The following is a 26,881-nucleotide window of genomic DNA, read 5'->3' as shown; positions in this document are numbered from 1 at the left end:
CATCTTCGAAGAAGCAGCTAGCGCTCTTTCCATCCAGTCCCCTTCAACGATTCATCTATTGAGAGTACAGCCTTTTCCAACTATGTCGTCCTTTCCGTCATTGTTGAGAAGTTTGCACTAATATATGTCAGGTCTCTTTCCAAACTCGCCTCTTGCTACACTTCGAGATAAACACTTCGTTACACTACGTGCAAGTTACAATTCGAGAAAAACATTCGGCGAGACCTGCGCGTTTTGTGCGTGCATCGGCGCGCGCCTTTCACCATACATAGATGTTTCAAAATTCAAAAAGGGCACCGAGGACCGAAGTGCCGCATTTAGGCATTTATAGGCAAAAAGTGTGGTTAAATAGGTAGTATTTCCTAAAAAATGACAAAAAGGCAGGCAAGTGCAAAAACCCCCCGTTAGGCATTTACAGGCATGTTTAGGCAAATGCCTAAATTTCCGGGCCCTAGTTATCAGGTAGAACACTCTACGAAAATACTAAGGAGAAACTATACATGACGGAAAGAGGATAGGAGATAGCGGCATCATTGTGGCAGGTGCCGGATGCGTCTACTGCCTGCCAATCGCATGAACTGGTCTGGTGTCGTTCACACAGTCAAGTAAGGAGCACTTTTATTAAATTCTTTGCCCTGAATTTATTGTTTTTTACACCCACTGATCCCTGATGTCCTCCTGGCTTTAAATCAATAAATACTTGCACCGCGATCTCACATTCAAACGGAGGGATTATGGGAGCATATACATTTCAAAAACAGAGTGCACGCACACACGCACAGGCACAAGCACACGCACGCACATCGGATGTCTGACGAACAAAAATATAGGAGGCTCCGTCATAGCATTCTACTCACACCGACAACATGATTTCTTTCATACATTTGGCGCGGTAGCACCACTAGGCATGCTTTCCAATTTCGGGCACTCCGGGTAATGGTAAAGGCATTCCGGGTAAAGGCCTACAGGTGTAAGGCCTTTAGGCCAAATGCGTTATCACGTAAGGACCTTAAGTGTCCATCGTAAGTAGTGGTGCTGCATGATATTCCGCGCTCAGCCACGCTAAACCGTATGCAAATTTTTGGGCATCGTTGTACTGTTGTGAAGCATTGCTATTTCTATGCTTTCTCATCTCCCTGCCCAGCGAGCAGCCTTTCAGGGTGTGTCGTACCCGTTTTACGAGCAACTTCATTATTTTGGGGTCAACAGCATGAACAAACACAAACCGCAGATTTATTCTAGACACCGCAGAAAACAGTCGTGGTGAGGCATGCGTGTAAATACGCAACATATATACTCTGTTTTATACAACATATACAACAAGCCCGCCTGTAATTTTTTTAGGTGAGTGACAAGTAATTCAGTAGAAGGGGTATGTCCACTGGCAAGGATATCCTCCCAGTAGTGCGCAGGCGTTCGATAGTGATCATAAAGCCGTACTGAGCCACGCGGCACGAATTACGCAGGAGCTCTCGATCTCTTCCGTATGCCCACAGTAGCACCAGCGATACGCAGAGAGCCGAGTCCTTGCTTGATCTCCAAAGGAACCTGAAAGACATGAATATGCATACTCTTATTAGAACTGCAGAAGCGATTTTCTTGCAGTGCAAAAAAAGTTTTTTCTTTTTTTTTTTGTCCTTCCTTGCGATATTGCTTGTAACACGACTTTGGTCATCCGCTCGGGTGGAAAAAAGATTTAACTTCGTTCCCATTCTGCTATTGGTCGGGCATACGAACCGCCATGTTTTGTTACCTATATAAGTCTGCCTGTCAATAGAAATTTATTAGGCAACCAAAAACGCGTGACATTAGTTTCACTTTACCTTTAGCTCCGCTAATCGTTGTTTCACATGAACATTTTTGTAGGCTTTCTCCTGCAGGTAGTTTTAAAATAACCTATCTGCATTCCTGTATTCAAAATCATTATAGTGATCCTTATAAACCCTGGAGTCGTTATAGAAACGCATGGTCCCTTTTGTGAATATCTTGTATTTGGACCTTTCACTAGCCGAGCTGGCTATGGGTCCAATCAAGTTTTGATGTATTGGTTTCACGAAAAAGAAAATGATGATGGTGATGATGAAAAAAAAACGTCAAAGGCATTATTTGTGAAGACCTTGCCATTGTTTGTACGAAATATGCTAGCCTCTTCTGCGGTCCCATGACATCAGTACGGGATAACAGCGTGCAAGAACAAACATTTCGATGATCTGTTCCAGCTATTTTGAAGGCAATTGTAATGGCGGTACCAAACACCGTTCAAATCATTTGCGTTCAGATCGAAGTTATTTGCGATTACAAAGAAATACTTACGGAGGTTCGTTGACATGATTGGAACTGCCTATTTGCAATCATATTAACAGAATAGCGCGCTCAACTATCGCGTTTGTTCATTTGAAAATGACGCGCGGTTCGTACCTTCGTCTCCTCTGTGCGCACAAACTGGACCCTGTGTACAGAGTGCAGCAGACAGAGCTTGACCGACTGCAGCGCCAGGCGCATCCCGATGCAGTTCCTCGGTCCGGCACCGAAAGGAATGTACGTGTACGGTCGGACCGACTCGATGTTCTCGTCGCTGAACCTGCAAGTAAAAGCCGCTCTAAGTGTCCACTGAGTTGGGCATCTAGCAGTCGCTCACTTAAACCGTGCCAAGTACCTCTACATATACTCGCATGGTCGATAGCGTCAATGCATTGGCACATATGGATCACGGACGCTGCTACTAAGTGCGAAGCCTCCTGTTCCAGTATCCACTTAGGGAAATGTACAGGACCGTCCCCACTGAGCAACAGCGTGCCACAACATCTGAGTGCGTGTGTCTGCTGATAACGCAGTGCCAACTGCGGGCGCACTGTCGCAGTGCCTGAGCCTTTTTACACTGTAAGGCCATGCCATCTATGCGCAGTTCCCAAAACCCCACACTAATTGCGCAACATACTCTTTGAAATATCGTACCGCAGCTCTCCTCAAATTCTTTAGGTCATCATGTTCATATCATTATTCTTAATATAAGACGTCTTAAACAAGGTTCCCTTCCTTCGTTATAGACTACACTTGCCTACTCGACTTTTGTTGCAGTAAATGTTTCGTAATTCGTATATTTGCCTACTATTTTTGGCTGGTCACCTTCTCAGACAGTAACATCTCGAACAGCTTAGCGCTTTTTATAAGGTGGTGTGTTTGTCATTTTTTGTACATTTTTGCAACCCGTCGCGAAATAATATGCAGTTCATGCTCTTTATCATAGTCCTCTTATCTTGCCTGTGTAGACGCCGATGTATTTGCTCCTTTTTATCTCTTCTCTTTGTTAAATTTATTTTTTTTATTTATATTTCATTTTACATGCTTGAAGAACGTATATTTAAAAGCTGATAGTTTATATTGTTTACTCTGTGTTTCGATGTCACCTGCTCTTGGTCAGTGTTCTGCATTACTGCTGTTTGCATTTGTGGAGGGGTAAGGCTTGTCGGGGGACATCAGCTTTTGTCTGTGGAGGCCGAGCTGTTGCGGCAGCTTTTGCCCTACTTTTTCTATCACTTTGATGGAAAAGGTCAATACATGGCGCTGGTAAAATAAATGATCATTTCCTTTGAAAGCGATAAAAACACTAAGATTGACAGTAGAGAAAAACTGTTTGCCGGTTGGTTGCCTGTGCTTTCATGCTGAACATAAATATTCGTATTGCAGGAGTAGGAAGGAAAGCTAGCATTATATAGACAGAAATTCATCGACATGCCCCTAGGGCCTGCATTTAAATGCCCAGTATGCTTTACTTTGCAAATAAGTCGTGCCTGCAAAGTAGCTAGAGTACCACTCTGGAAACGAGCGCTAAGTTTTTGAATTTGTAATCTTTAGCACTAATCACTCAAAACATTTAATATTTAGGCTTTTTTTCCTTTTATTGACTTTAGCACTCGATGTATTAAAGGAATTAAAAGGTGTTTGTGGAGGTAACGGCAATAATGCAGGCAAAACATCTTTCTTGCGCTCATTTAGGGCCTGGTATAAGCTTTACGATAAAGTGCGCGCTCACAAGATTCTACATTAGCCCCTTCAACAAAACAGAATTATTTTCAAACAATCCAAGCTTGCTCCCATATATTTTGGCGCTTTGTTACAAGCGTAAAGCGGTGTATTTTGCACCTTCTTTAACGCCACTGACCAGTCGAACTTAAAGGGCAGCGCGAAATCAGAAAGATGCATTTTTTTCCCAACATAAGTAGGAAGTCACTGGTCCCTCAGTATTCGTCGAATTTGTTTCACAAAGCATAAGCCCATAGTTCTGGTTTTCGAAAACATGCCAGTTTACACATTACGACGTCAGCTCAACCTCTTACCTGTCCGGGTCGAAGCGCTCGGGTTCGTAAAATACTTCCGGATCGTGGTGCATCCCGTAGATCGGTATGACCACGGTCGACCCTTTGGGAAGCTTGACACCAGTGTCACCTAAGACGTATTCCTCGGCGGCGATCCGCTGAGTCCTGAAGCGGGACACAAGGCGGAAATTGTGACAATTGCAGATCACTGCTTTGCAACTACGATTTCAATTCACACCGCGGCACGCAAAAATGCTCACTGAATCGTTGTTATTACCTTGGCACGGCGGGGAGCAGACGCAGCGTTTCGGACACGACGCAGTGCAGATACTTCAACTTCGAAACAACGTCGAGGCTAGGTTCCGGGCCCTGTGGGGAGGGAGAGTGCGTTATCTCTAACAATATCAAGATGAAGACTGAAACTTCATGTCTATGGCACCCCTAAAAGAAAAATTAAAAGGAAAACAAGCTTACACCACCCCCAGCGAGCCAATTTTTCTTCGGATAAAGCAATTAAGACATGAGAAACATTGCATGTTGAGAATTGTGTATTTTGTATATAGCTTGTTCATTTACATCTAAGCTATTTCCATATTGTGTAGACTTCCAGGATATGTACAACCGTTTAGCTAAGTGGTGGAGCCATAAAAATTAAGGATGGCAGATACAGGGACGAGACGTATACGGATCTTCGAACGGTGTGTCTCAGCTTGCTCGTGAGCCGTTGGACCTCCACTAGGACCAGTTCTGCATATACTTCAATCATTACGATGACGACAAACGCAAATCTGGAGCTCTGTAATTATTTATGTCTTTGCTACTTCTCCTTCGCCTCATTAAAAAGCAAAACAAGCGAATATGCGTGGCAGGAAGAGTAAAATTAATTGTAGTGGCCACTTCTCACGGCCATTCTGGAGTGCAATTCGAGCATAACATAAAAATAAAAAAAGTGGAGGGGAAATACTAGCTCGAATTATGGGTATGACGCAATAGCGAAAATGAGTTGGCCATTCTATAAGTTATATCGCTAGGAGTCCTGATACCACTTCTTGCTCAGTAGCGCGGCGGCTAAGCAATGCGCCACTGCCTTAAGTGACAGTTTCAAACACACGGGGCATGTGAGACCCAGTTGCGCCTCCCAAACAACCTCCTGCGACGGATCGTTAATGTAACTTCCATCTGCCGCGGTGGGCACGTTATGATGACGTGATGACCTAGGAGGCTTATCTGCCACCTAAATTGCTCATTTGGATGATTTTCGTTCACGCTGCCACCGCCGACGACGACAACAATGTCACCGGCTTTTCGGCTGAACGTCACTAGAACAACAACAACAACAACAACAACGGGACCTTTGACACTATCGCGTTAAAAGCCCCCTACAAACGTATACATGAATCTCAACTACTGCGATACTCCACAAGCATTAGCAAAGTCCCCCGTTTAAAGTACGTCATCTGCAAGTCTTCAAGTCTGTCGGTGGTCTGCCAACAGTGCAATAACGACAAACTTGCCAGATTTGACTATGAAAAACAAACAGGAGCAAAACGTCCTAAGAATCTCCCTACACTGCCCCTCTAATCCCGTAGTAAAACCTAGTATTTTTATTTATTACTTCACTAACGTCCGTACATTATTCTTGTTGCAGACACAAATTGTCCAAACAACAGCAATCATGCAAGTTTTGTAGGCGCTTAGGAGTCGATGCGAGACTGTGTAAATATAGCACTTAAATCCCCTAGGCTTATTTTTCGGCTACAAAAGGAATAAATCTGTTGGACTGATTAATTCTGTCATGTAGTATGTGAGGAAAATTATTTTCCAAGTTGTACATTTTATTTTTATTTTTCGCTCAGTACTCTCGATTGCACGTCTTTCTGTGGCCCATGCGGAAATATCATCACGTCCTAAACTGCAATGCTGCGTGTCCTGCAGGCATGGCGAGCATGAGTTTTGGCACACAGCGATGCAGATTCACTCACAGTGTGGGATGCCAAAAAAGGAATCATGTTGAATAAAAACCATATTTTCTACGGTTTATGATTTATTGTTTATGGGGTTTAATATCCCAAAGCGACTCAAGCTATGAGGGACGCCGTAGTGGAGGGCTCCGGAAATTTCGACCACCTGGGAATCTTTAACGTGCACTGACATCGCACAGTACACGGGCCTCTAGCATTTCGCCTCCATCGAAGTGCGACGGCAGTGGCCGGGATCGAACCCATGTCTTTCGGGTCAGCAGCCGAGTGCCATAACCACTGAGCCACCGCGGCGGCTAATATTTTCTACATTTGGCCCACAAAGAAGCTCACGTGAATACTGAAGCATTCGTCGGCTTCTTCTCTGAGCCTCTCCTGGGCATCAGGGTTCAGTGCCAAGTAGTAGACGGCGCCGGCCAACGTTGAAGAGCTCGTGTCTTGACCGGCGAGAAAGAACACCAAGCACTGCGCCAGAGCTTCGTCCTCCGTGAGTGCTGCGAAGGTATTGAGATATACACTGTGTAAACGGTCTTTCCCTTATGGTCAAGTATCGCGACTAATAAAAGCGTGCAAAGTTTGTAGACAGCGTATCAAAGGAATCACTGGGTTTTTCTGCCATGCCCATACCATATGGTATAAGTCAGCCACTTCACCCTAGAAGGCGCAATGCAGATCGTAGGAATTTGAAAATGTACAGCTGAATTTGACAAGATATACTATATAAGTATTCGATTGCAATTTTCCTAAACTGACTCCTTGTTCCCTGTTTAGATTTTTGTGCAGTTCGGCGTGTACTTTCCTCGTTAATCTCAAATGTTGGAGTAAATCTGTATAGCTTAATACTGGTTAAGAATAGTTATGTTCCTGCGAATGTTTGGGGACCCTGGTTAATAGCACGCTCAGCGCCGTGAGCGCCTTCATTTCCAACTTCTGTAGAGTATCCTGGAATCCATATGACTGTGTATTTAAAGTCTGTATCTTCTTTAGTTCTGAGTATTATGTTTGCGTGTTTATCAATCCTTCCTTTGTGCAGTTACGACATGCAGTCTGAGAGCCCATAATAACCAACGAGACCTTCCTGGAAACCATCGCCAAAGCTGTCACTGCTTACTCAGCCTGGCCGATTACCTGGCCAACACAGAAGCAAAACCAAACGAGAGAAAAATCCGCAATCTACAATCTAATGCAGGGTAAGCCAAAATTAAGCATTGAAAGAAGCAGCGAAGAAGATGACAGAAGTTATGCCACGGAAGAAGAGAACAAGGCGAGGAAATGAACCTCTATCATGGCTCTCGAGGAATGTTTTAACTAAAGCACGGCCTAGTTTATCCAGTCGTTTTTCAATGAAAAAAAAAATCGAGCTCTAAACTACTTACTTCTATCACTTAACATACAGGGTAAAGAAAACTCACATGATAGCATTTGCCATACAGATTTTGAGAAGAATTAGAGATCTGAATGAGGAAATTTAGAAGTGCACCGCACATCTCATCAGCGATAAGTGGGTCAAGCATGTTATGAAGATTTAGAAAAAGTTACGGCTGAATGCTTTAGGTCCATGCTTATTGAGTTATCTACTGCTGCACTGTTTTGACGCCTTGCCTTTCGATAGCGCCTTCGCTTCTGGCTTTGCTTCGGATCCCATGTCGAACAGCTTGCTTTCGGCGTCGGCGGAGTTCGTCGCGGGCGTGGCGAAGTGCCCTTCTTTAGCTTCGATCATGAGCTGCAGAAAGTCTTCTATGTGCTGTAAGAGGTTGATAGCAGTCAGTGTCACAGGTGAGACCGGACAAATTGAGCCGCTCAATACACTAGCCCCTGCAACCCAAATTTCTTCCTATAATACAGGCATTCTGAGAAGTAACCGCGTGGGCAAATCAAAGTATATGGAGTGTTCATGACAAATCTGTGCAGGTATACCCACATTGAATTACAGGTATACACACAAATAATTATTCTTTGTGAAGAATAAAAATACTTAGCCGTAGACGCATTATGAGAGACCTAATGTCTGCAAATTTGTCCCGTAGTGTTTGGTCTCGACGCAGCTGTAGTGCTTGCGTTACGTGTTTGACTAAAATTATCTGCTCTGCTGGAGGTGTGACTATGGCTAGCCACAGGTTTCCTAATGTAACGACAAAAAAAAATTAATTTTGGCTGTTGAGACTGCTCGTTCAGAATAATATAATAAAATACACGAGGAAGACGTGAGCTCAGTGCAAAATTTGCTTAAGGGATGGCTCTGCAAGGAACGTTGTATTGATAAGTGTCTCTGTGTAGGGTTGTCCTTTGTGTTTGTCGGAATAGTGATTGCATAGGCCGCCTTCAAGCGTAAGGTAAGCGTAGCAGAGGGCGACAGAGGGTCAAGTTGGCGGACGAGAGTAGGAAGTTTGCGGGGATAAGGTGGCCACGGTTGGCACAGGACAGGGTTACCTGAAGACATAAGGGAGAGACCCTTGTCCTGCAGTGAACGTAGTTAGGCTGCTGATGATGAGGGCGGCGGTGATGAGGCTAGTTAGGCTGCTGATGATGAGTGTGGTGGTGATGAGGCAGTCTTCTTGAAGATTTGTTGTAGAACAACCGAAGTACGCATAAAATTTTCGAAATACACTAGCGCTGCAGGGCCTCCAGTCTTCCATATTTACGCACAACACCAAATCGCATCTGTCTTGAAGTGATCTCTAATGAGTGAAACCTGAAGGCCTATCTGCAAGATTTTAACCACACAAGCGGGTATCAGTCATTAATTGGACTGCAATCTTCCAAAACCACGCACAAGCCCTATCCGATATGGCTCCTAAGCTACATCGTGAGGTAACTCCTAAGTGGTATCACTGACACACTAACCCTAAAAAGGGAACTTGGTCGGTCCATGATTTGTCCCACTTGCAACCAAGCGAGCTTCAGGTCGATTAGAAGCAACTAATCATTTCTTCTACGTATTCCATGTAGTAGGTCCAGTGTGTGCGGGCATTTGAAAAGAATAATGTACTCAGCGTGCAGTGTCTTTGGCGGAAACGGCACTAACCTCATTTCTCTCCTTTCTTTCGGTCATTATCCGCTGGAACAGCTCTCTGAAATACGTGTACTGATAGGCAGTCTTCACCCTTATCCCGAGAGCCTTCGTTAGGCCAGGGAACAGTACTGGAACAAAGCATGCAGTCGTGAAAACTGACGCATTCACATGAAGCTCACGTTTTAGTCAGTTAAGCTTCTCTCCAATTACTGAGACAAGACCATTGCCGCAAAGCTATCAAGTGTAACTTAAATATATAACTGTTATCAGGAGAATTAACCAGATTTCGGCCAAAGCATGGCACTTCTCGCATAGGTTCGTCAAGTTCGCCACTGGTCATCAAGTGATGGCGAAAATAATATCAGGAGGCCCTGACTGACGTAGGTATCGAGCTGCCATTCATTTCTTGCCAAGTCGGGCACTGTGTTGGTTAAGCAAAGCCATGTTAAAGAGAAAGAGATAAAATGTACGGACTGCACACTAAGAATAAAGCCTATAATAAAGGCGATAAGCATGCACTGGACAGTGATTACAAGTGCTTAACGCCTCACATGTACTTCACGCATCACTCATCGCGTGTCACTTCCCCTCTGTGCTGCAACAACGGGACAATCTATATTGTTTTTCACTCTTGTTGAATAAAAGTCTTACGTGAGAGCAACTGCGAAGGGGTTAATTTCGACGCGAAGGCCTTCTGCGACTCCTTCACAAATTGATGCGTTGTGTCAGCTTGTGAGTCCAACCTGGTGCCAAAGGCGCATCGAGCAATGACGTCCACTGTGTAGTGGGAGTAGAACCTGCAGGAAACACGAATGGTCGCACAAGGGAAATCGCGAGGCCAGCGCCACAAATGCGGGACAGCATCTGATGCTCATACGGTCGCGTCTTTGGTTCTTAGAGGTGTACACCACCAACAAACTGCACTTGGCTATAATACTATGAATGTCGTGTTCCATTCGGGGAATTCCGCTTTTTCGGAGAATTTGAGGTAATAAAATGTTGAGAAAGGAGATTTTTTACGGCGTTCTAGGCATTTTAAGAGTGGAAGTTCTCTCACTTTTTCCAAATTGACGGAGATTCCAAGCGACTGCAAATAAAAGGGGCTCCAAATAAAGGTTTTTAGGTCTAATTTAGGGAATTATTGGTAGCGAGTCTTTGCCAGAGACTATACGTTAAGATGTTAGCAGATTTATGCGAACTACCAGTGAGTAAAATTTCATGAAGAAAAAACATAAGGTCAGGTTAGGTTACGTGAGGTTAACAATAGATTTTTACGTGCCAAAGGTATGCCTTCCCGAGAGGCACGTCGTAACGGAGCGGTCTGTATTACTTTCTACATAACTTCCTGCCGCGCAGTACACGAGTGGGTTTGCACTTCGTCATCAAAATGCTGGCGCCGACAAAGGATCGAACCCGCGACCTCGAGCTCCGTAAATCCTACATAAAAACAAATTTCTGGGAATTATAAGCGGTTCACAAATTAGCGTATTTTGCATCTAGACCATCCTAAGAAAAAAAAACTAGAGAAACGGTGCGTGCAGCAGCGGTGTAACGCGAGCCCCTACTACTGTCGGAGGCGTTCCGCAAGAGCCTCCCGCGCTACGCAAGCGATGCCACAATCACTGCCACCGATTATCCGCAACAAGGACGGTTTATGCCACTCAGGTGCTTACGCTTTCATGTCCATGTTTTTCTCGTTGCCTGCAGCTGCGTCCAGGTGGGCGCCGGTTATTCTTACGCACTCTTGGATTAAATGGTGCATCTGGAAAAAGTAAGTTTCGGGGCCCGGGATAAGAATTCTCACCCTTGTGATCACAGTGTACGAGCCACACAGGAAGGCTCTCTAAGTTGAAAAAATCTTTGCAGCTGAAATGCTCATTTATTGCTTTGCTCAAACATAATTGCAAAGCGGCGCAGTAATACAAGGATGATCCTACGATGCTACGAACCGCTCATAAAGGATCGCCTACTGCTTTGATAGCTCAGTTTCCATTTTCCTTAATGACCATATAGCCTATAAATGAATCGTCCCAGTCTTGTGTCTCAGATTCATTATATTCATAAAACTGCAGCAAAAATATAAAGACTATTCATTTTTTTTACATTTGGTACAGAAAATAAAGAAACCGTACTATAGCACGCAGCATAGCTCCAAATAAGCACCCAAAAGCATTCGAGCCTCGCCAAGGCTTCTGTGACCGATGTGCACCAAAGGTTACACCCTTACTCATCGCTGTTGAGGAGGAGCCGCTTTCTTGCCTGGGATTACATCACTTTGTCAAGGTGTGTTGTACTCTGTTTCTATGATGGTTCACAGAGGACAGCTGGTACGAATCCTTTGAAGCTTATCTTCACACTTACCCTTTCAAGCAACACGATACAGTTTGTCTTCAAACTTTTTGTATTCCTCATTTTCTGTTTCTCGTTCTTCCGTCCCACTACCGCGCCCAGCAAGCTATAATGAAGAACGAAACCCACCTTTCGCAGCTTTCCAGTAGTAAACGATGGACTAGCCGCCGGCCGTATTTTTCTCCAGCGTTCCACGCGGGAAAAGACCATCATATTGTTGATAATGGGGTCGCCGAAGTCCATTTCCTGCGAAAAATTCCTCAGTGAGAACAAGTCTGTGGATTGCGAAACTGTTCCGCTAATACAATACAGCGTTACAGCACTAAAATCTCAGCTTAATCTCCCAACACTGGCCTGTCGGTGTAAAATCGCCCGTCTTTCGCTGTGTCATAAATTTTATCACACTTCCGATCATGAAACTGCCCCGATAACACGCGCTCATCGCTTTTCTCGTAATAGTCACCCTAACGCCGTCTACCCTGAACGGGCCCGCACCGAAACATATAAAAAGTCATTCTTCGAACAGCCAATGACTGGAATGACCTTCCATCCGAAGTGGCGACCATCATCAATCCTGTTTCATTCAAAACCGCCATTGAAGACCATCTGTGTTCATATGAACTCTTTTGTTTGCCCACCCCTCATGTAATGTCCCCTGTGGACCCTTGAGGAAACAATAAATTCCACGCTAGCATGTCGTCATTCCTCGCAGCATACTTTCTCCGGGTCCATCGGTAAGGTGTCTGTTATAGCTGCTTTGTTTTACAGGAACGCTACAATTACTTGGCGAGGGAACATTTAGCAGCGGCTAATAGCGTTCGCGTATTTTGTCCTCACCAGCCACGATTGCTTCTGACCTAACGAGGCACGCGGCCGCATGCACCCTACCTCAGGTTTAGTTGGGCGATGGGAGCGTAAGCTCGATACTCTGGCGAAGAGGGGCTTCAAGTTCGAATGTGACAGCTTTATATGGCTCATAAACAACTCAGGCGGATCTTCGACATCTTTTGTGGACGTCCCCAGGAACCCAGTACTCAAGAAGACGATTACAAGAGGTTGGACCTTTCCTTGTGGCTAATGGACAACACAAAGAGCAGAAGCCTGCTCAGGTTTCTGGATAAGAAGTCTCCACGACCTACTTTAGCTTATCGACAGTCTCTGTTTATGCCACATGGAAAGCCTTCGAATGAAAAAAAAATGAAACCCGGCGTCGCCATCGTTCACCTCAAAAGTGGTCCCAAAAATCCAAGGTGGCGTCACCGGGGTATCAAAGAAAACTAAAATTTCTTCCGAAGGTTCGGGCAATGAGCCTAGTACGCGTTGCTTACGAGTATGTGCTAAAGAGTAAGTGTGCCGTTAGAAAGGAAGAGAACAATTTTTAAATAAATAAGAATAAAAATGAAATAAAAATTAAAACTCCTTCCGCATTCAGCGCACGTAAGTAATATTAAGTGCTCTCCGTAATTTACTGTCGATGGTTGTGGCGTCCTTCGCTATCCGTACGCAGCCCGCATCTGGCCATGGTTAAGATGCCTCGGGGGAGCCGTTTGGCCTCCTTTCATTTTTCCTAGCTACATATTTGACCATAAAACGAATGTCACCACGCCCAGTCTCGAGCAGAACAATATGAATCATGCCTTGGCATTGAAACTATTCTGGCGCGTTACCAATAAAAAATTAATGAATATTTTATATTCATTCAAGACAACTTCACTTATACGCTTGCGTTTAAAGGCAGTAGTCCTTTATATTTCCGTTAGGCACGGCAATGTACTACATAGCTGGAACGCTGAAGCATGGTCGTTATTATTTTGGACCCGACTGTACGTATAGGAGTGGTCTGTAAAGTATGCACAATGTGTATATGATGGCAGAGGATCGCTGTCACATTTTATTTTGCTGCTAAACATTCTATCTCTCACACACGTGTCACACACACACACACACACGCACACACGCACACACACGCACGCACGCACACGCACGCACAGACGCGCACACACACACACACGCACACACACACACACACACACACACACACACACACACACACACACACACACACACACACACACACACACACACACACACACACACACCTGTTTACAAAAGTTCCTAAATGTGCTCAACCTGTACGCGAGTTCTCAATCACATGTTCCAGCGCTTTAACGCTATGCACAATCAATGCAAGTGCTTCAGCGAATATATAGATTGCCAAAGTGGGAACTCTCACCAGTCTGTTTGGCAGCAGGCTGAAGTCCTTGACGAGTACCTGCTTCACCAGTTCCGGCTCCGCAACCATCAGAGCTGGCTTGGTTCCTTCGAAAAACCTAAACGAGAAGACTGCCTAATTGAGCGCCGGTTCTCGTTCAACCAGACCTCACGAGGCAGTGGCAACATGAAGTATTCGTTCTGCTCCCAGCATTTCTAGTAGCTGCGCCATTAAAAAAAAAAGGATACGGTTCCCTGCTGTATCTTGCAATGGAATAGCGGCAGCAAGCCCGACAACGCACGCTATGGTGCGCACGTACTTATAGAGTCACACTGTAACACGTACTCTAGGGCTATGCAAAACTTAACTCTGCACTGGAGAACTGTACCACTTAACGTAGACAGTCAACACTACGTAGGTCTGTAAAGTATCATATCTGCTTGTGCGCGCATATTTATCTTTGCTTCCGAGCACACACGTGCCGACGTTTCCTTTCATGATAACTCTTCCTACCAACAGTACTACCCTCTACCCTCACACTATACCCTCTCGCCCAACGTGGCTTGATATACGGTGCAATAAACGACTGCTGGCATTCGTTCCCTCGACACGTACTGGCGTACATCACTCGGTCAATCACCATGACTGATACATGTAATAAGGGAGTAATTACTCACTGACATCCACCCAAGCGCAGCCATACGGCTACAAAGGAAAGCTATACAGCTTTCTCAGAAACTTCGCAGTTGAAGAAAAATTCGTCCTGGTCGTGGTCCGAACTCGGGATCACCGCATGACCAGAGCAGTCGCTCTACCAATTCAGCTAGCCGGTACGGCAAGCTTATGAGTCGGGCGAGAGCAAATTGATCAATAACTCGAAGTTATAACTGGAACATTTGATCAGCTACGTAGGTCTCTTAAAAATATCTAACCCAACAATGCACGACTGACCGTAGTTCATTTTTAGTCAGCGTTCTCAATGTGCACTCCAGTCTCGCTACCGCCATAACAGCGTTTTCTATGGCAATAAGTTGCTGAGGACCAGGACGCGGAATGAAACTCGGCTTTCCTCCTTCCGCAGCGTTCGCGTGCTGACCATTAGGACAACGAGTGGATTCGCGGCCGCGGAGGCCGTGTTTCGATGGAGGCGAAATGCAAAAGACGCCCGTCCCTTCTGCGATGTCATTGCAGATTACAGGACCCAAGGTGGTCAAGGTTATTAGCAGCCCTCCACTATATAGCATATTTTTCCTCCTTTTTTTCACTTCCTGCTTCAGTCCTTTCTCCGCTCCTGGGCTGCGCGGGATAAATCCTGGCCGCGGCCGACGCTTCCACTGCGGCGCTCTCTTTCTTTTCCATCTTTCATTCCCTCCCCTATCACTTGCTCACGGCAGGCTTCAGGTGTCCGCCCGGAGGCGCAACAGTCACTGCTCCTTTCCTTTCCCCAAAAACATTTTTTCTTTTCATTTTGCGATTGAAGAGTCCACAAAGAGTGAGAGAATTACCGCGTTTTTACTCGTAGCCAGTTCTCCTTGTCTTCCCTCTTCAGTCCTCTCCCCTTCACAAGCCATGAATGTTTCCACGCGTAAAAAAATTAAAAAAAAACAGGTCCGCTTGATATCCAAGCCAATAAAGGACTCCGCCTTAAATATAGAGTTCCAGAGCAGCGGGAGGCAAGCTATACACGTAACAAGAGGAAATCTTCGCTAAAGAACATTACTGCACGCGTTCGTTCTGCGTCTGGGAAAGTTCATTGCCGCTCTTCGTTTCGTCTTTGTTCGGCTAGTATTTGTCTAATTTTGCAAAAGGAGGTCAGCCAAACCGTACTTACGTGCGCCATGGTTTCATGAGACGGTCGGTATTCCACTTAATGCCTCCGGAGCTAAAGTGTGCGGGAAAATATTGCCTTGTTGCCTGGGTAACTAAATCTTCATCTAGCCAGAGATGCCCCAACGTACAGACTCGATCACTCTTGTCTAGAGCACTAGAATGTTTCGCAGCGGAGTAAATGCAGTGAAATCTTATCGGAGAGACTTTACTGGGGGTAAGTTCTCGTGTCAATGCGGCTGTGGGAGAGAGCAAGTATTACCAGCAAAACTCAATATCTGCTTTAGAATTTCCGTTTATGTGCCCCGCACAGCACAGTTCGAGCTCTCCAGAGAGAAGTGTGATCCGGTCTGTACATGCCCTGAAGTACATTGTTCTGCAGAACGGCGACATGCTTTCAAATACAAGATAAGAAAGCGATTACTTCGTTCTTGCCCCTTGTATGGCATATATGTGAGCGATACGTTTGCTGTTTTTCCAGGCAATACGACAATGCGCAACACTATGGGACGGAAGCTTTGTGCTGTGCATAGTCCACTCTGTCACGACTCTGTATTAAAGAAATATGAAGTTAAAAAATTTAAATGTGATCATAGAGTGTGACCTGGGGAATGTGCGCCAGCACTGAGTTTTAAATTTCACTGTTCCGATTTCGCTTGGCTTTACGCTGTCCCTGTAGCCGACACCGTTACTGTTCCACTCGCCGAGCACACTGGGCGCTGCCGCAGCGTATTCGCAATTGCCAAACGAGATAAAGGGGAGTACGACATTACGCATGTCCGAACACTTCAAAAACAGGAGGAGTACTTACCTGACGCAACCAAAAGACTTGACTAGGAGTCCGAGTTTTCGGTTTAAACCGAAAAAAAAAAACAATGAATATTTCAAGAAATAATTTATCGATATTCGGGTTTAACCAAAAATGGTAAACGTCCTTGAGGTGCACGACACAGCTTGCTGGCTCTTGAGTCCAAGTTACAATCAGTCACAAGAGAGATTTAATGGTGCATAGAAACTAGGAGCCCACTCAGACTACGGAGCCCACTCAGACTACGGAATCGTTTGATAGGAATGCCAGAGGGGCAGTGTATTTGTCTGTTGTTCGCGTGTTGCTTGCGCTTGTTCATTTTTCTCACATATTTGGTTATTTCATTAGTAATTACATTTTATTTGCGTTCTTACCCTACGGCCCAATAACTTTACTTCTGGAAACTGCTACCTTCTCTTCCGGGGAAAGCATTCCGTATAGAAAACGTTGTTCTAAAACCGACAATCTGTGCGTTAATTACTTGTGCACCAACTACTCTTGCTAGCAAAGAAGCCAAGGCAAATTTCCTTCCTTTTTACCGCACAGGTTCCCACTTATCTCCCCCCCCCCCCTTACTCCCCCAAGAAAAAAAAAGAACGGCGATTCCCTCAGGGGAAATTAAATTCACCGAAAAAAAGAAGAAACCGAAAATGGCGTTCTCAGATAAACACTGATAATCTGCGCCAATTTTCCAAAAATAAAAACTGAAGAGTGCAACCCCCGTCTATGATGTATGCGGCGATTGTGCTAAACTGGCGTGATCAGGAGAAGCTATAAGACCGTAACGCACAAGAATCACGTGTTTTCCAGCGGTGACGTCACGGAACGCGTCAGCCGGAGATAGCCGGAGCTTCCCTATTGCGAGTGCCGCGCTTGCCGCCAGGTGCGCTGGGGAGGTGAAAATTGCACAGACGACAAACCATCGCGACTTTCGGTTCTCTGACGATGGGGAGCCATAATGATGTGCATCAGAAGAAACAGTATGACACTTGTACGCTGCGGCGTGATATGTGTCCTCTGGTTTCTCATCTGACAGTCGTCCTTGTAGAATAGTAGTGAAGTGAACGTGAGCTAAAACCCTAAGCCTTCAATTAGTGTTCCGGCGTTGTGATTTGTGTACTGAAGCTTGATTTCTGTTCTCATTTAACGTGTTGTATTACTAAAACTATTTCATCCGTATACAGATATCATTCTTAGTTATTTAGTGACGGTAGTAAATAGATTAGATCAAATTTTTGTGTCTGATAATGATTCTTCCCCGTGTTGTCTTTGGTTAGTGCAATGCCTTCAAGATCTCTGGCGTGCCCGTCAGACATCAAAGCAACAACCTGCCATCGGCGATGAAGGTGTGGGCGCGAGGACAGGTGTCCTGACGTCATTTCGTCGGATGCACTCAAGGTAGGCTTCGGGTGTATGTTTAGTGCTGTCGCTGCGCAAGTGAGCTTTGATGGAAGACGGCGAAACAGTTCTGCAGAAAAAATAACTACGTATGGGTTCGACGTCTCTTCACACATTATACACTAATTAACTGCACGCATATTCCCTGCAACCGGAACTCCGGCATTACCATCAAGTAGCACAACTCACCCGAATAGCCGCCCGTACCTCTGGCACTTCTCTTGGTCCGCCAGGCATATTGGCTGCGCGTAGAAGGAAAGTAGTTTTTTACGTACTAAATGAACACGTTCAATAAGAAATATTCTAAAACCCTAAGAAGAATGAAAATTGAAATGCTTGCTTCAGTAGGTTGATCCTGAATGCAGTTTTTCAAGTTAGAATCTTACGAACGCGCTGTTCGTTGCGAAAGTAACACTATTGTGTGGTCATTCCTTTTTTGTTTTGTTTTTCTGAATAACATTTACCGTCGTAGTCTGTCCATCGCAAATATCTTTATTTTATTTAAAAAATGTTCTTTGACGGCAGTTAAAGACCTCGAAGCAGATGTTTCCTGAAATAACCAATACACTTGGCAGCTTAAAGACAAAGTTTGCTTTTCGTGACATACACACCTTCGGACACCGTTGTTAGTGGTACACAACCACACGTAGCCGCAATAAATACGAGTTCGCCACAGAAAGAGGAGACGTTTGGGATTGTTGGCACATGATATGAAGAAATGTGTAGCACTACCAAGACATGGACAGATGGGCCACACACAAAAAAACGCTAACTTCGAACAATGGTTTACAGCGCAAAGATGGGTTTTATGCTAAAGAATCAAAGTCAGACCATCAGCGCAGAATAAGACAAACTAGTAACAAATATCACTAAGATACGCCAGTGCCTCTCACAACCATGCTAAGGGTTGCTTACATATTATTTTCTCAAAATTCTGATCCATTCGGCGTCAGTTATTTCACCTGTTAATCGGTTTTTGCTCATTTTTACAACACATTTTTTTAGCAGTGGTATACCGCTCTTATTCTTCATGCTACACCCATATTCTTGAAGCCTATCATTCAGACATCTGCCTGGCATATGAGGTATCTACCGATACCTCTTTAATGTGGAATTCCATGCGTAGGACAAACAGGCAGGTGTCTGAATTCTGAATTATAAGATTCGTGAACACGGGCGTGACGTGCAGAATAAGTGCGCTAAAGGTTAGTCAACCACTGCTGAAAGTGTTAAAGTATAGTGCTGTACAAATAAATGACTTTTTAAAAATTAACAAAAACCAGTTGACAAGAGAAACCATTCAGGTTGAATGGATCGCAAAGTTGGTAAAATAATGTGTAATCGACCCTTCTGTGGCATGGCTATCAAAGCAACCGGCGCATCTAGGTAATATTTGTTGCTAATTAGTCTTGCCCCGCGCTAATGCTCAATCTTTGATTATTTAGTATAAAAACCGCCTTTCCTCTGCGCAGTATATCGTAGTTGTAAGTTAGCGTTGTGTGTGTGTCTTGTCTTCCTATGTGTTGGTAGCGCTACCCATTTCCCAACAGTTTTCAAGATTCATAAACGCTCACGGTTGACTCCAGCTTTAAAAAAAATTAGGTATGCGAATATGGGGCAAGTTTCATGGATAGATCAGTGCGATCGATTGTTACTATATGTACCTTGGATGAAGCTCATACAACAGTATTGCCTTTCAGCCCCATAGTATTGCCTGTTGCCGACAACTCCAGGAAATGGTTTATAGGGTTTAACGTTCAAAAGCGCCTCAGGATATGAGGGACGCCGTAGTGGAGGCCACCAATTAATTTCGACCACATTGGGTTTTTTAACGTGCACTCACGTCATACAGTACATGGGCCTCCAGCATTTCCATCGAGATGCGACTGCCGCGGCAGGGATCGGGACCGCGATTTCGTGTCAGCTGCCGAGCACCATAACCATTGAGCCACCGTGGTCGCTACAGAAAATTACCGCAAAATTACACTTTCTCATTCAGCAAACTGCCTCCATAACCCCTTAGTAATTTCGCGACCCTCATAGCCCGAGTCGCTTTGGGATGTTAAAAGTCGTACAGCCAAACCTTTAGTTACTTCGCTGTAATTCATTTAGTAGCGCCATAACTAGGCCCACTTACCTTTGTCAGTAGCCTGTACAAGGGACGAATGAGAGACAACTTCTCGTACTTCACATTCTGTTTCTTCCAGTAGCTGCTGTTTTTTGTCGCGTATCTGTAAACAATGGTGAAAAGGAGGAATCGAAAATGAGCTTATGTAGTGAATTTTCTGTATTTATAACATGAACCAGCTTGTACTGCCTATTAGCAGTGCGCGGACTTATCGCGTGCAGAGGCCAAAGCACTTGTCTAGAACGCACAAACTGCGTGCCCCGGACGACTCAGGGCTACCCACGCGATACCTAGTGATAGTTCCATAGTTCATAAGAAACCAGTTGCATCGCGGCCGGATTCGTTTAAATCCTTTCAAAAACATTTCGCTACATCGAATACAAAAAATATCCCAAAAATCACGCAGAAATTTCTTAGCTTCGCCAATCAAATTCAGAGCTTTATTAATGCTGGATATTTCACTGATGTACGAAAGTATCGACAATAGAATATCGAGTATTTGTATCGTAAATACAATTTTTTAGAGTATCGGGTATCGGTATCGAAAATACTCTTTTGAGGTATCGTGCCCAGGCCAGCTGTGCTGTGTCAATGTTGGTTGGTTGGTTGGCCTCGAGTAGAATGGCACATACCCACTACGGGGGAGTGGCCAAGACACAGGCGGTGAACTGTTGGAATGATTAGGAGCTTTAGAGGAAAAGGAGAATTAATAGGGTATAGGCTGACAGATTGGACGACGCAACGAAAGGGGTCCTGTTAGCTGGGAGATCGAAGATGGGAGGACGGCATAATGTGCAGATTTGAATGCAACATCTGGAATGGTTCAATTTTGTATTGACTGAAAGAGAGGCAGAAAAAATAAAAAATAATAATAATAAATTAAGAGATTGATAATCAGAAAAATGAAAACAAAAAGGGGAAATAAATAAATAAATAAATAAATAAATTAAAAAAAGTAAAAAAAAAATAGCATGGGAGTCGCTGTGTTTCTAAAAGAAATTTTTGAACTGCACAGCGCGCACTCCTGTTGCTTCGTCCAAGCGAAGTAGCGCCAAGGGAAAGAACAACCTCAGTGGACACAGGCAGACCCAGCTGATGAAACGGAATTTCTAATAGGCGCCTCCTCAAAGAAGAGAATCGGCGGCAGAACAGCAGGAAGTGATCCACTGTCTCAGGCTCGGCACAAAATGAGCACAGTGGAGAAACCGCCAGACCAGATCTGTGAAGGTAGAAATTTAGCAGAGGAACTCGGCATCGCAAACGCGTGAAAGAGACCTCCAGTCTGCGCGAACTCCAGTCTTTGCTGCTCCAAGGGTGCAGAAGATGCTTGTATTCGGGGGATGAAGTAAGCGCCGAGGCTGAAAATTCCTGAAATATTGTGTAACTGCGAAACCTCACCGCAGCTGTATATGCGCAGGTTGGCAGGATCGCAATTATTGGGCCACAGAGAGAGGCCCTTGCTAATGAATCAGCAACCTCATTTAACTGAATGCCCACGTGACCCGGTACCCAAAGCAACCTCACCGAATTTAGATGAAGCGGGATCAGCTGCTTAAAGAGGCGTAATGCCCGAGACTCAGAGGTTGATGATAATGAAAAGCAAATAGATAGAGAGTCCGTCATAACCATGACTTTGGAAACGGCAGGATCTAATTTACGTAAAGCTAGAATGACAGCTAATAATTCGGCCAGATAAATTGGAGTGAAGTCAGGGAGACGGAGAGAAAAGGACCATCCCAATGCAGGAGAAAAAATGCCCACACCTGCCTTTTCACGATCCTGCGAGGCATCGGTAGCAATGAGAATATGAAAAGGAAAGGATCTTAGGTGGTCCTGTAACAAACCGAGAAGGAGAGGAAAGGGCTGGAGCTTGGCATTCGATGGGAAAATGTTATCAAATGCAATCTCGACTGAAGGTGAGATGTTATGCAGAGGATGGATATCTGTGAGCTTAATGTTTAAGGGATCGAGGAGAGACTGCACGAAACATATCTGCGGCGTATGCAAACGAGACCAGGTAGCATTTAAAAAGACTGCGGGCTGACTAAGAAATATTACATTGGATGTGTGGAGAGGAGAGTCGCACAAATTTAAAAAGGTTTGGACTGTTAAAAGGCGAAATCTGGCTAATAAAGATGGAATTCGCGCCTCAAGGTGCAGGACAACATTAGCTACATACTTCGGAAGTCCCAAGCAGAGGCGCAACGCCTCACGCTCCAAGAGCACAAGCGGTCGAAGTTTATAGGCAGGAGCTCCTGAGAATAAAACACATCCGAACTCCAAAATTGGGCGGACATACATTTTATAGATCAGCAGAAGTGTGTGCCTTCTCATCCCTGACCTAGCGCTGCAAAGACGACGCAGTGTGCCAATGGCCCGAACTCCTTTTACAGAAACTTGCTCAATGTGAGGCCGCCAGGACATAGTAGAGTCATAGATCACTCCAAGATACTTCACTGTTTGAACCTGAGGAATTATATGATTTCTATAAGAAAAGCAGATATGTACAGGATGAGAAACCGGGAAGACCAACAAGGCGCATTTGTTCACATTGAGGGACAGATGAATACTTCCTAACCAGTTGTCAAGAATATTGAGGTAATCCTGCAAGATCTGATACAGAGAGTGAATATCTTTTGCAGAAGCAAAAAATGCGATGTCGTCAGCGTACACGTAAGTTGACACATTATGGATGCATGGAATGGAGCTTAGAAAGATGTTAAAAAGAACAGGGGAAAGAACTGAGCCTTGCGGAACACCTCTTGTCTGTCGGAATTTCTTTGAAGAAACACCATTTCGGCAGCAATAAAATTCTCTGTTTTCCAGGAAAGCAAAGATCCAGGCTACGAAATAGTTTGGGAAATTAAGGACCTGTAATCTGTGTAACAGTATCGAGTACTCGACGCTGTCGTAGGCTTTACTGATATCCAGTGTGACAAGCGCGGCAAACTGTTTAGTGCTGCGAGCTAATTTAATACGGCTCTCAAGGTCAGTATGAGCACACCAAATCGAACAGCCCGGCCTGAAACCAATTTGACAAGGATTCAAGATATCATTTGCAGAAATGAAATACATGATGCGACGAAGCAGGACCCGTTCCACCAATTTCACTAAATTCGATGTTAATGAAATCGGGCGTATGTTGTCAGAAGTGAAACCCTCCCCTTGTTTTTTAAGTATTGGAACTATTTCCGCAAGACGCCACTCATGGGGTATCCATGGACCTTTAAGGGAATGGTTAACCAAAGCCAATAGATCTTCAGGAGATTCGGTAAACAAAATTTTAATCATAGATGTAGTGACCTTATCGGGGCCAGGAGCCGCTGGAGATAGGCGCAAAACAATTTGCGAAAGCTCAGGCATAGTGACCTCAATGAAATCACTGGAGATGCATGAGAATGTAGGTGGATAATGAAGTGCAGATGTGAATCGACGTTCTAGGCCACCCGCAATTCCCTCTAAGGCCTTAGCGATGTCAGCAGGGGATTGAACGAGGGATTCAATATTGACAGCCGGTGGAATCACTTTCCTTCTCCTCATAAAATTAAACAGGGCCCGTTTATTCCCTGACTGAGAAAGAAAATCATAATGACTTGTAATATACTCCTCCTTCGCGCGGGAGATAGTGCGCTTAAATGTTGCTGCGACATACTTATAATCCAACCAATTTTTAGAGCATTGATTTAGGAGGAGCTTCTTCCAGGCTGCTTTCCGCCGTCTATAGGCACGCGTGCACTCTGCATTCCACCAATTATTGGTGATTGCATCCTTGGATCCTGTGACTATGAATTCAGACTTTTGCCTTGCGCGTTCCAACACTGTGCATATATGTGTAGCTTTACATTCGGAACTCGTAGTGGTGTTTCGGTCCGAATCGATTGTGAGAGCTGATTTGAGAGTGTCTTTAAAGCGAACATAATTTATGAAGGTCCGCTGTTGTCGTTCGGGAAGAGTTAAGTTACACGCAACCCTGAAACTGATCGGTAGATGATCACTGTTAGTCGCGCAGTCAACAGGCGCCCAAGACGAGACAGAGACTCCTGGGGAGGAAAAAGTTAAGTCTAAAACAGAGCGGCATAGACCACGTACAAATGTAGGCATGCCTGAATTGTTGCAGACTATGTTGTTGTCGCAAATCCAATCAAATAGTCTAGAGCCAAAACAATCTGTTTTAAACCCCCACGTCACGTGGTGCGAATTAAAATCCCCAACTAATAAAACCTGAGATCTGCTGCTAGACATCAATGAGTCAAGGGGCCGAGTGTCATGCACACCTGAAGGGAAATATGCGTTAGCTACAGTAAAGGGCTGTTGACCTGGGATATTGAGATCAACCGCCAGTATTTCGCACTGACTGTCCGCATACTGAAAAGAAATGAAGGCCCTGTGACAAAACTTTAAGGAAATTAGCAGCAACAACCCTCCCCCTCGTGAAGACCTATCTAGCCGGAACGAACTGTAATGTTTGAGATGATAATTAATATCTGAAGTAAGCCATGTTTCCTGTAACGCAATTACATCCGGTTGAAGTTGAGTACATAGGCATATTAAATCTGTTGAAGCTGAGGATATAGATCGGCAATTCCATTGGAGAACACTTAACGACCCTATCTTGGCGGGAGAGCTGCAGCGGCAACTGCCGCTTCGAGAATCCTGGTCTTAGGATTTTGTTTTGCATGACTTTTCTGGGACTTGGACTGGTGACAAGATGGATCCGGGATACTCAAAGGAGACCCACTTCGTTTTTGGGCGCGGGTATCGAATTCCATCTCAACACATTCATCAGAGGATGCGTCCTTAACGCTGTTCGGGAGAGATTTTTGAGGAGTCGTTTGTCGCTCATGCTGACTTTGGCCCTGTGGAGCGCTATTGATGTCCACAGATGGTGGAGGAGCAGCCGAAACCATAGAGGACAAGAGCGGAGCGGCGTGCGCTTGCAGCATATTAGTCATCTGGGTAGCTACTACCTGTGAGATGCACGTGGATACCGTTTCCATAATACGTTCCATTGCATTCGCCACTGCTTTTTCAACCGCAGCGGTAATTGCTTGTGTCCAAGAGGCGTCCATTGCAGGTGGACATTTGGCAGCCACACTAGAATAGCATGAGGCTCTTTCTTTGACTGCTGCAAAGGCCTCTCGTCGCGTGCATCGACGTTTATCTATTATCTCTAGAACCTGCACTTCTTGAGCTCGTGCAGGACAATCAGGACAGTTGGCAGAGTGGGCACCACCACACAGACAACATTTTTCTTGCTGTTCAGGGCATTCTTCTCTAGCATGGCTTTCGCCGCATGCACAGCACCGTGAGCCCGATTTGCACGCTTTGGCACTGTGGCCAAATCTCCAACAGTTCTGACACTGAAGGGGACGAGAGTTAAATGCGTCAACTCGAAACACTAGTGGCCACACTTTGATCTCTGAAGGGCACACTACTCCTGCGAATGTGGCTATGACGGACTCTGTAGGTATTTTCACCCCCTCTACCATTCTGCTGCAACGATGGACCGCAATGACGCCCGCAGACGAGAGGTTCTCCAGCGTTTCTGAAGGGCTCAATCGAGAGTCAACACCTCGGACTAAGCCCTTGGAACATGCTAAATGAGGCGGAATAAATGCGCTCACCGGGTGGTTGGCAAAGGAGGTACACCTCAAAAGGTCGGCGACACAATCCTTGTCCGGCGACCTGCACAATATCCCACCCCTGCCGAACTGCCGCACATCTGTGATTCGCATGAAATGTGGCGATGTAGTCTGAAGGGCCACCTGCACCGCTTCCGGGTTATTCAAACGAATGGCGCCTCCATCAGCTGGAACTAAAGCCACAGGAATGCTGGTGACTCCACTGCGAAAAAAGACATCGATTGGAAGCTGGTCCTGTGGAAGAGAGGCCGACCAAGGGGAAAACCCTTGGCCGGGAGAAGAGGTAGACATTAAGCCGTCGTCCCGCGCCCTATCACCCTATAACAGGAGCAGGCACAGAAAACAAGAAGGACAAATTGGGCAAGCTAGCACAACACCGTCAGGTACTCAGCCGCTACCCCGCAGTGCCAGTCCGCTCTTGTGTCCTTCGTTGTCTTCTCAACATGATCTCGCACCAGCTATACCAAACTGTCGACATAGAGCTTGACATTATGTAGCCTAGAAAGTCAGCAACGCGTCACTAAAAATGCCCCTTTGCCTAACTGCTGTTTAGAGCTTATCTATGGTTGCATGTGCGACGTGATACGGTGCTGAATTTATATTAAGCGAAGTGAAAACTAAGGCTTCAGTCCTGAACCGGCTCTGGAAATGACCTAAGTACTAATACACTAGTTACGGGACAATAACGTGATGACATGCCACCAGTTTTTCGCCTTTCCACATTTGCCGTTTTTGGCGCAGCTATATCTTCACGGGTATATGCCAGTAGCGTTCTGATGGGTGGATTTCATAGACGCATCTACTGCTCATGCGCAGCACGGTCCACCACGCACCCGCAGCCAACCTGTAAACAGTGAAAAGGGCTATACAGGAGAGTGTTTGTACTCACAAGTACAGCAGCACGACCGCTGTCACAGCGAAGACGACCCAGTCCGCTACGACGAGGAAAAGCGCCATTCCGGCGGCAATGGTCTTCGTCAGATGCGAAGATCCACGGCGGCGGGGCAACAAAAAATATCGCGAAAACGACTCTCTCAATGGCGGCGGCGTTCTCGATGGAACGTTCAGGCAACACGCGCGCACGCGTTATCCATTCTATTGTCGTCGTTCCGCGACCCGCGTATCTGGTGAAGGATGCTCTTCGTTTGCTCAGCCGAACCAATTCCTATCGTACTGCTTGGGCGGTTGGACAGCGGAGAGAATGCGGCG

The 26,881-nt window shown here is 45.3% G+C and overlaps 1 protein-coding gene across 1 annotated transcript; it reads right to left on the bottom strand.

Annotated features, from left to right (window-relative positions):
• Positions 1-1,211: 1,211 nt before the first annotated feature.
• LOC149340794 (cytochrome P450 3A24-like) lies at positions 1,212-26,881 on the bottom strand. The gene is made up of 14 exons (XM_089549668.1): positions 26,562-26,881; positions 20,040-20,133; positions 18,092-18,144; positions 13,891-13,987; positions 11,787-11,903; positions 10,982-11,070; positions 9,960-10,105; positions 9,321-9,436; positions 7,898-8,039; positions 6,629-6,789; positions 4,594-4,685; positions 4,338-4,481; positions 2,419-2,581; positions 1,212-1,548 (listed from the first exon to the last, which is right to left on the bottom strand). The coding sequence occupies exons 1-14, from the start codon at positions 26,627-26,629 to the stop codon at positions 1,459-1,461; spliced, it is 1,572 nt and encodes a 523-aa protein (XP_089405794.1). The 5' UTR covers positions 26,630-26,881; the 3' UTR covers positions 1,212-1,458.

The sequence above is a fragment of the Amblyomma mixtum genome, chromosome 6, assembly GCF_055824585.1.
Source record: "Amblyomma mixtum isolate Tamu chromosome 6, ASM5582458v1, whole genome shotgun sequence".
Lineage (NCBI taxonomy): Eukaryota > Metazoa > Arthropoda > Arachnida > Ixodida > Ixodidae > Amblyomma > Amblyomma mixtum.
Note: the sequence above shows the minus strand (reverse complement) of the source record. Positions and strands in the feature narration are given on the sequence as shown.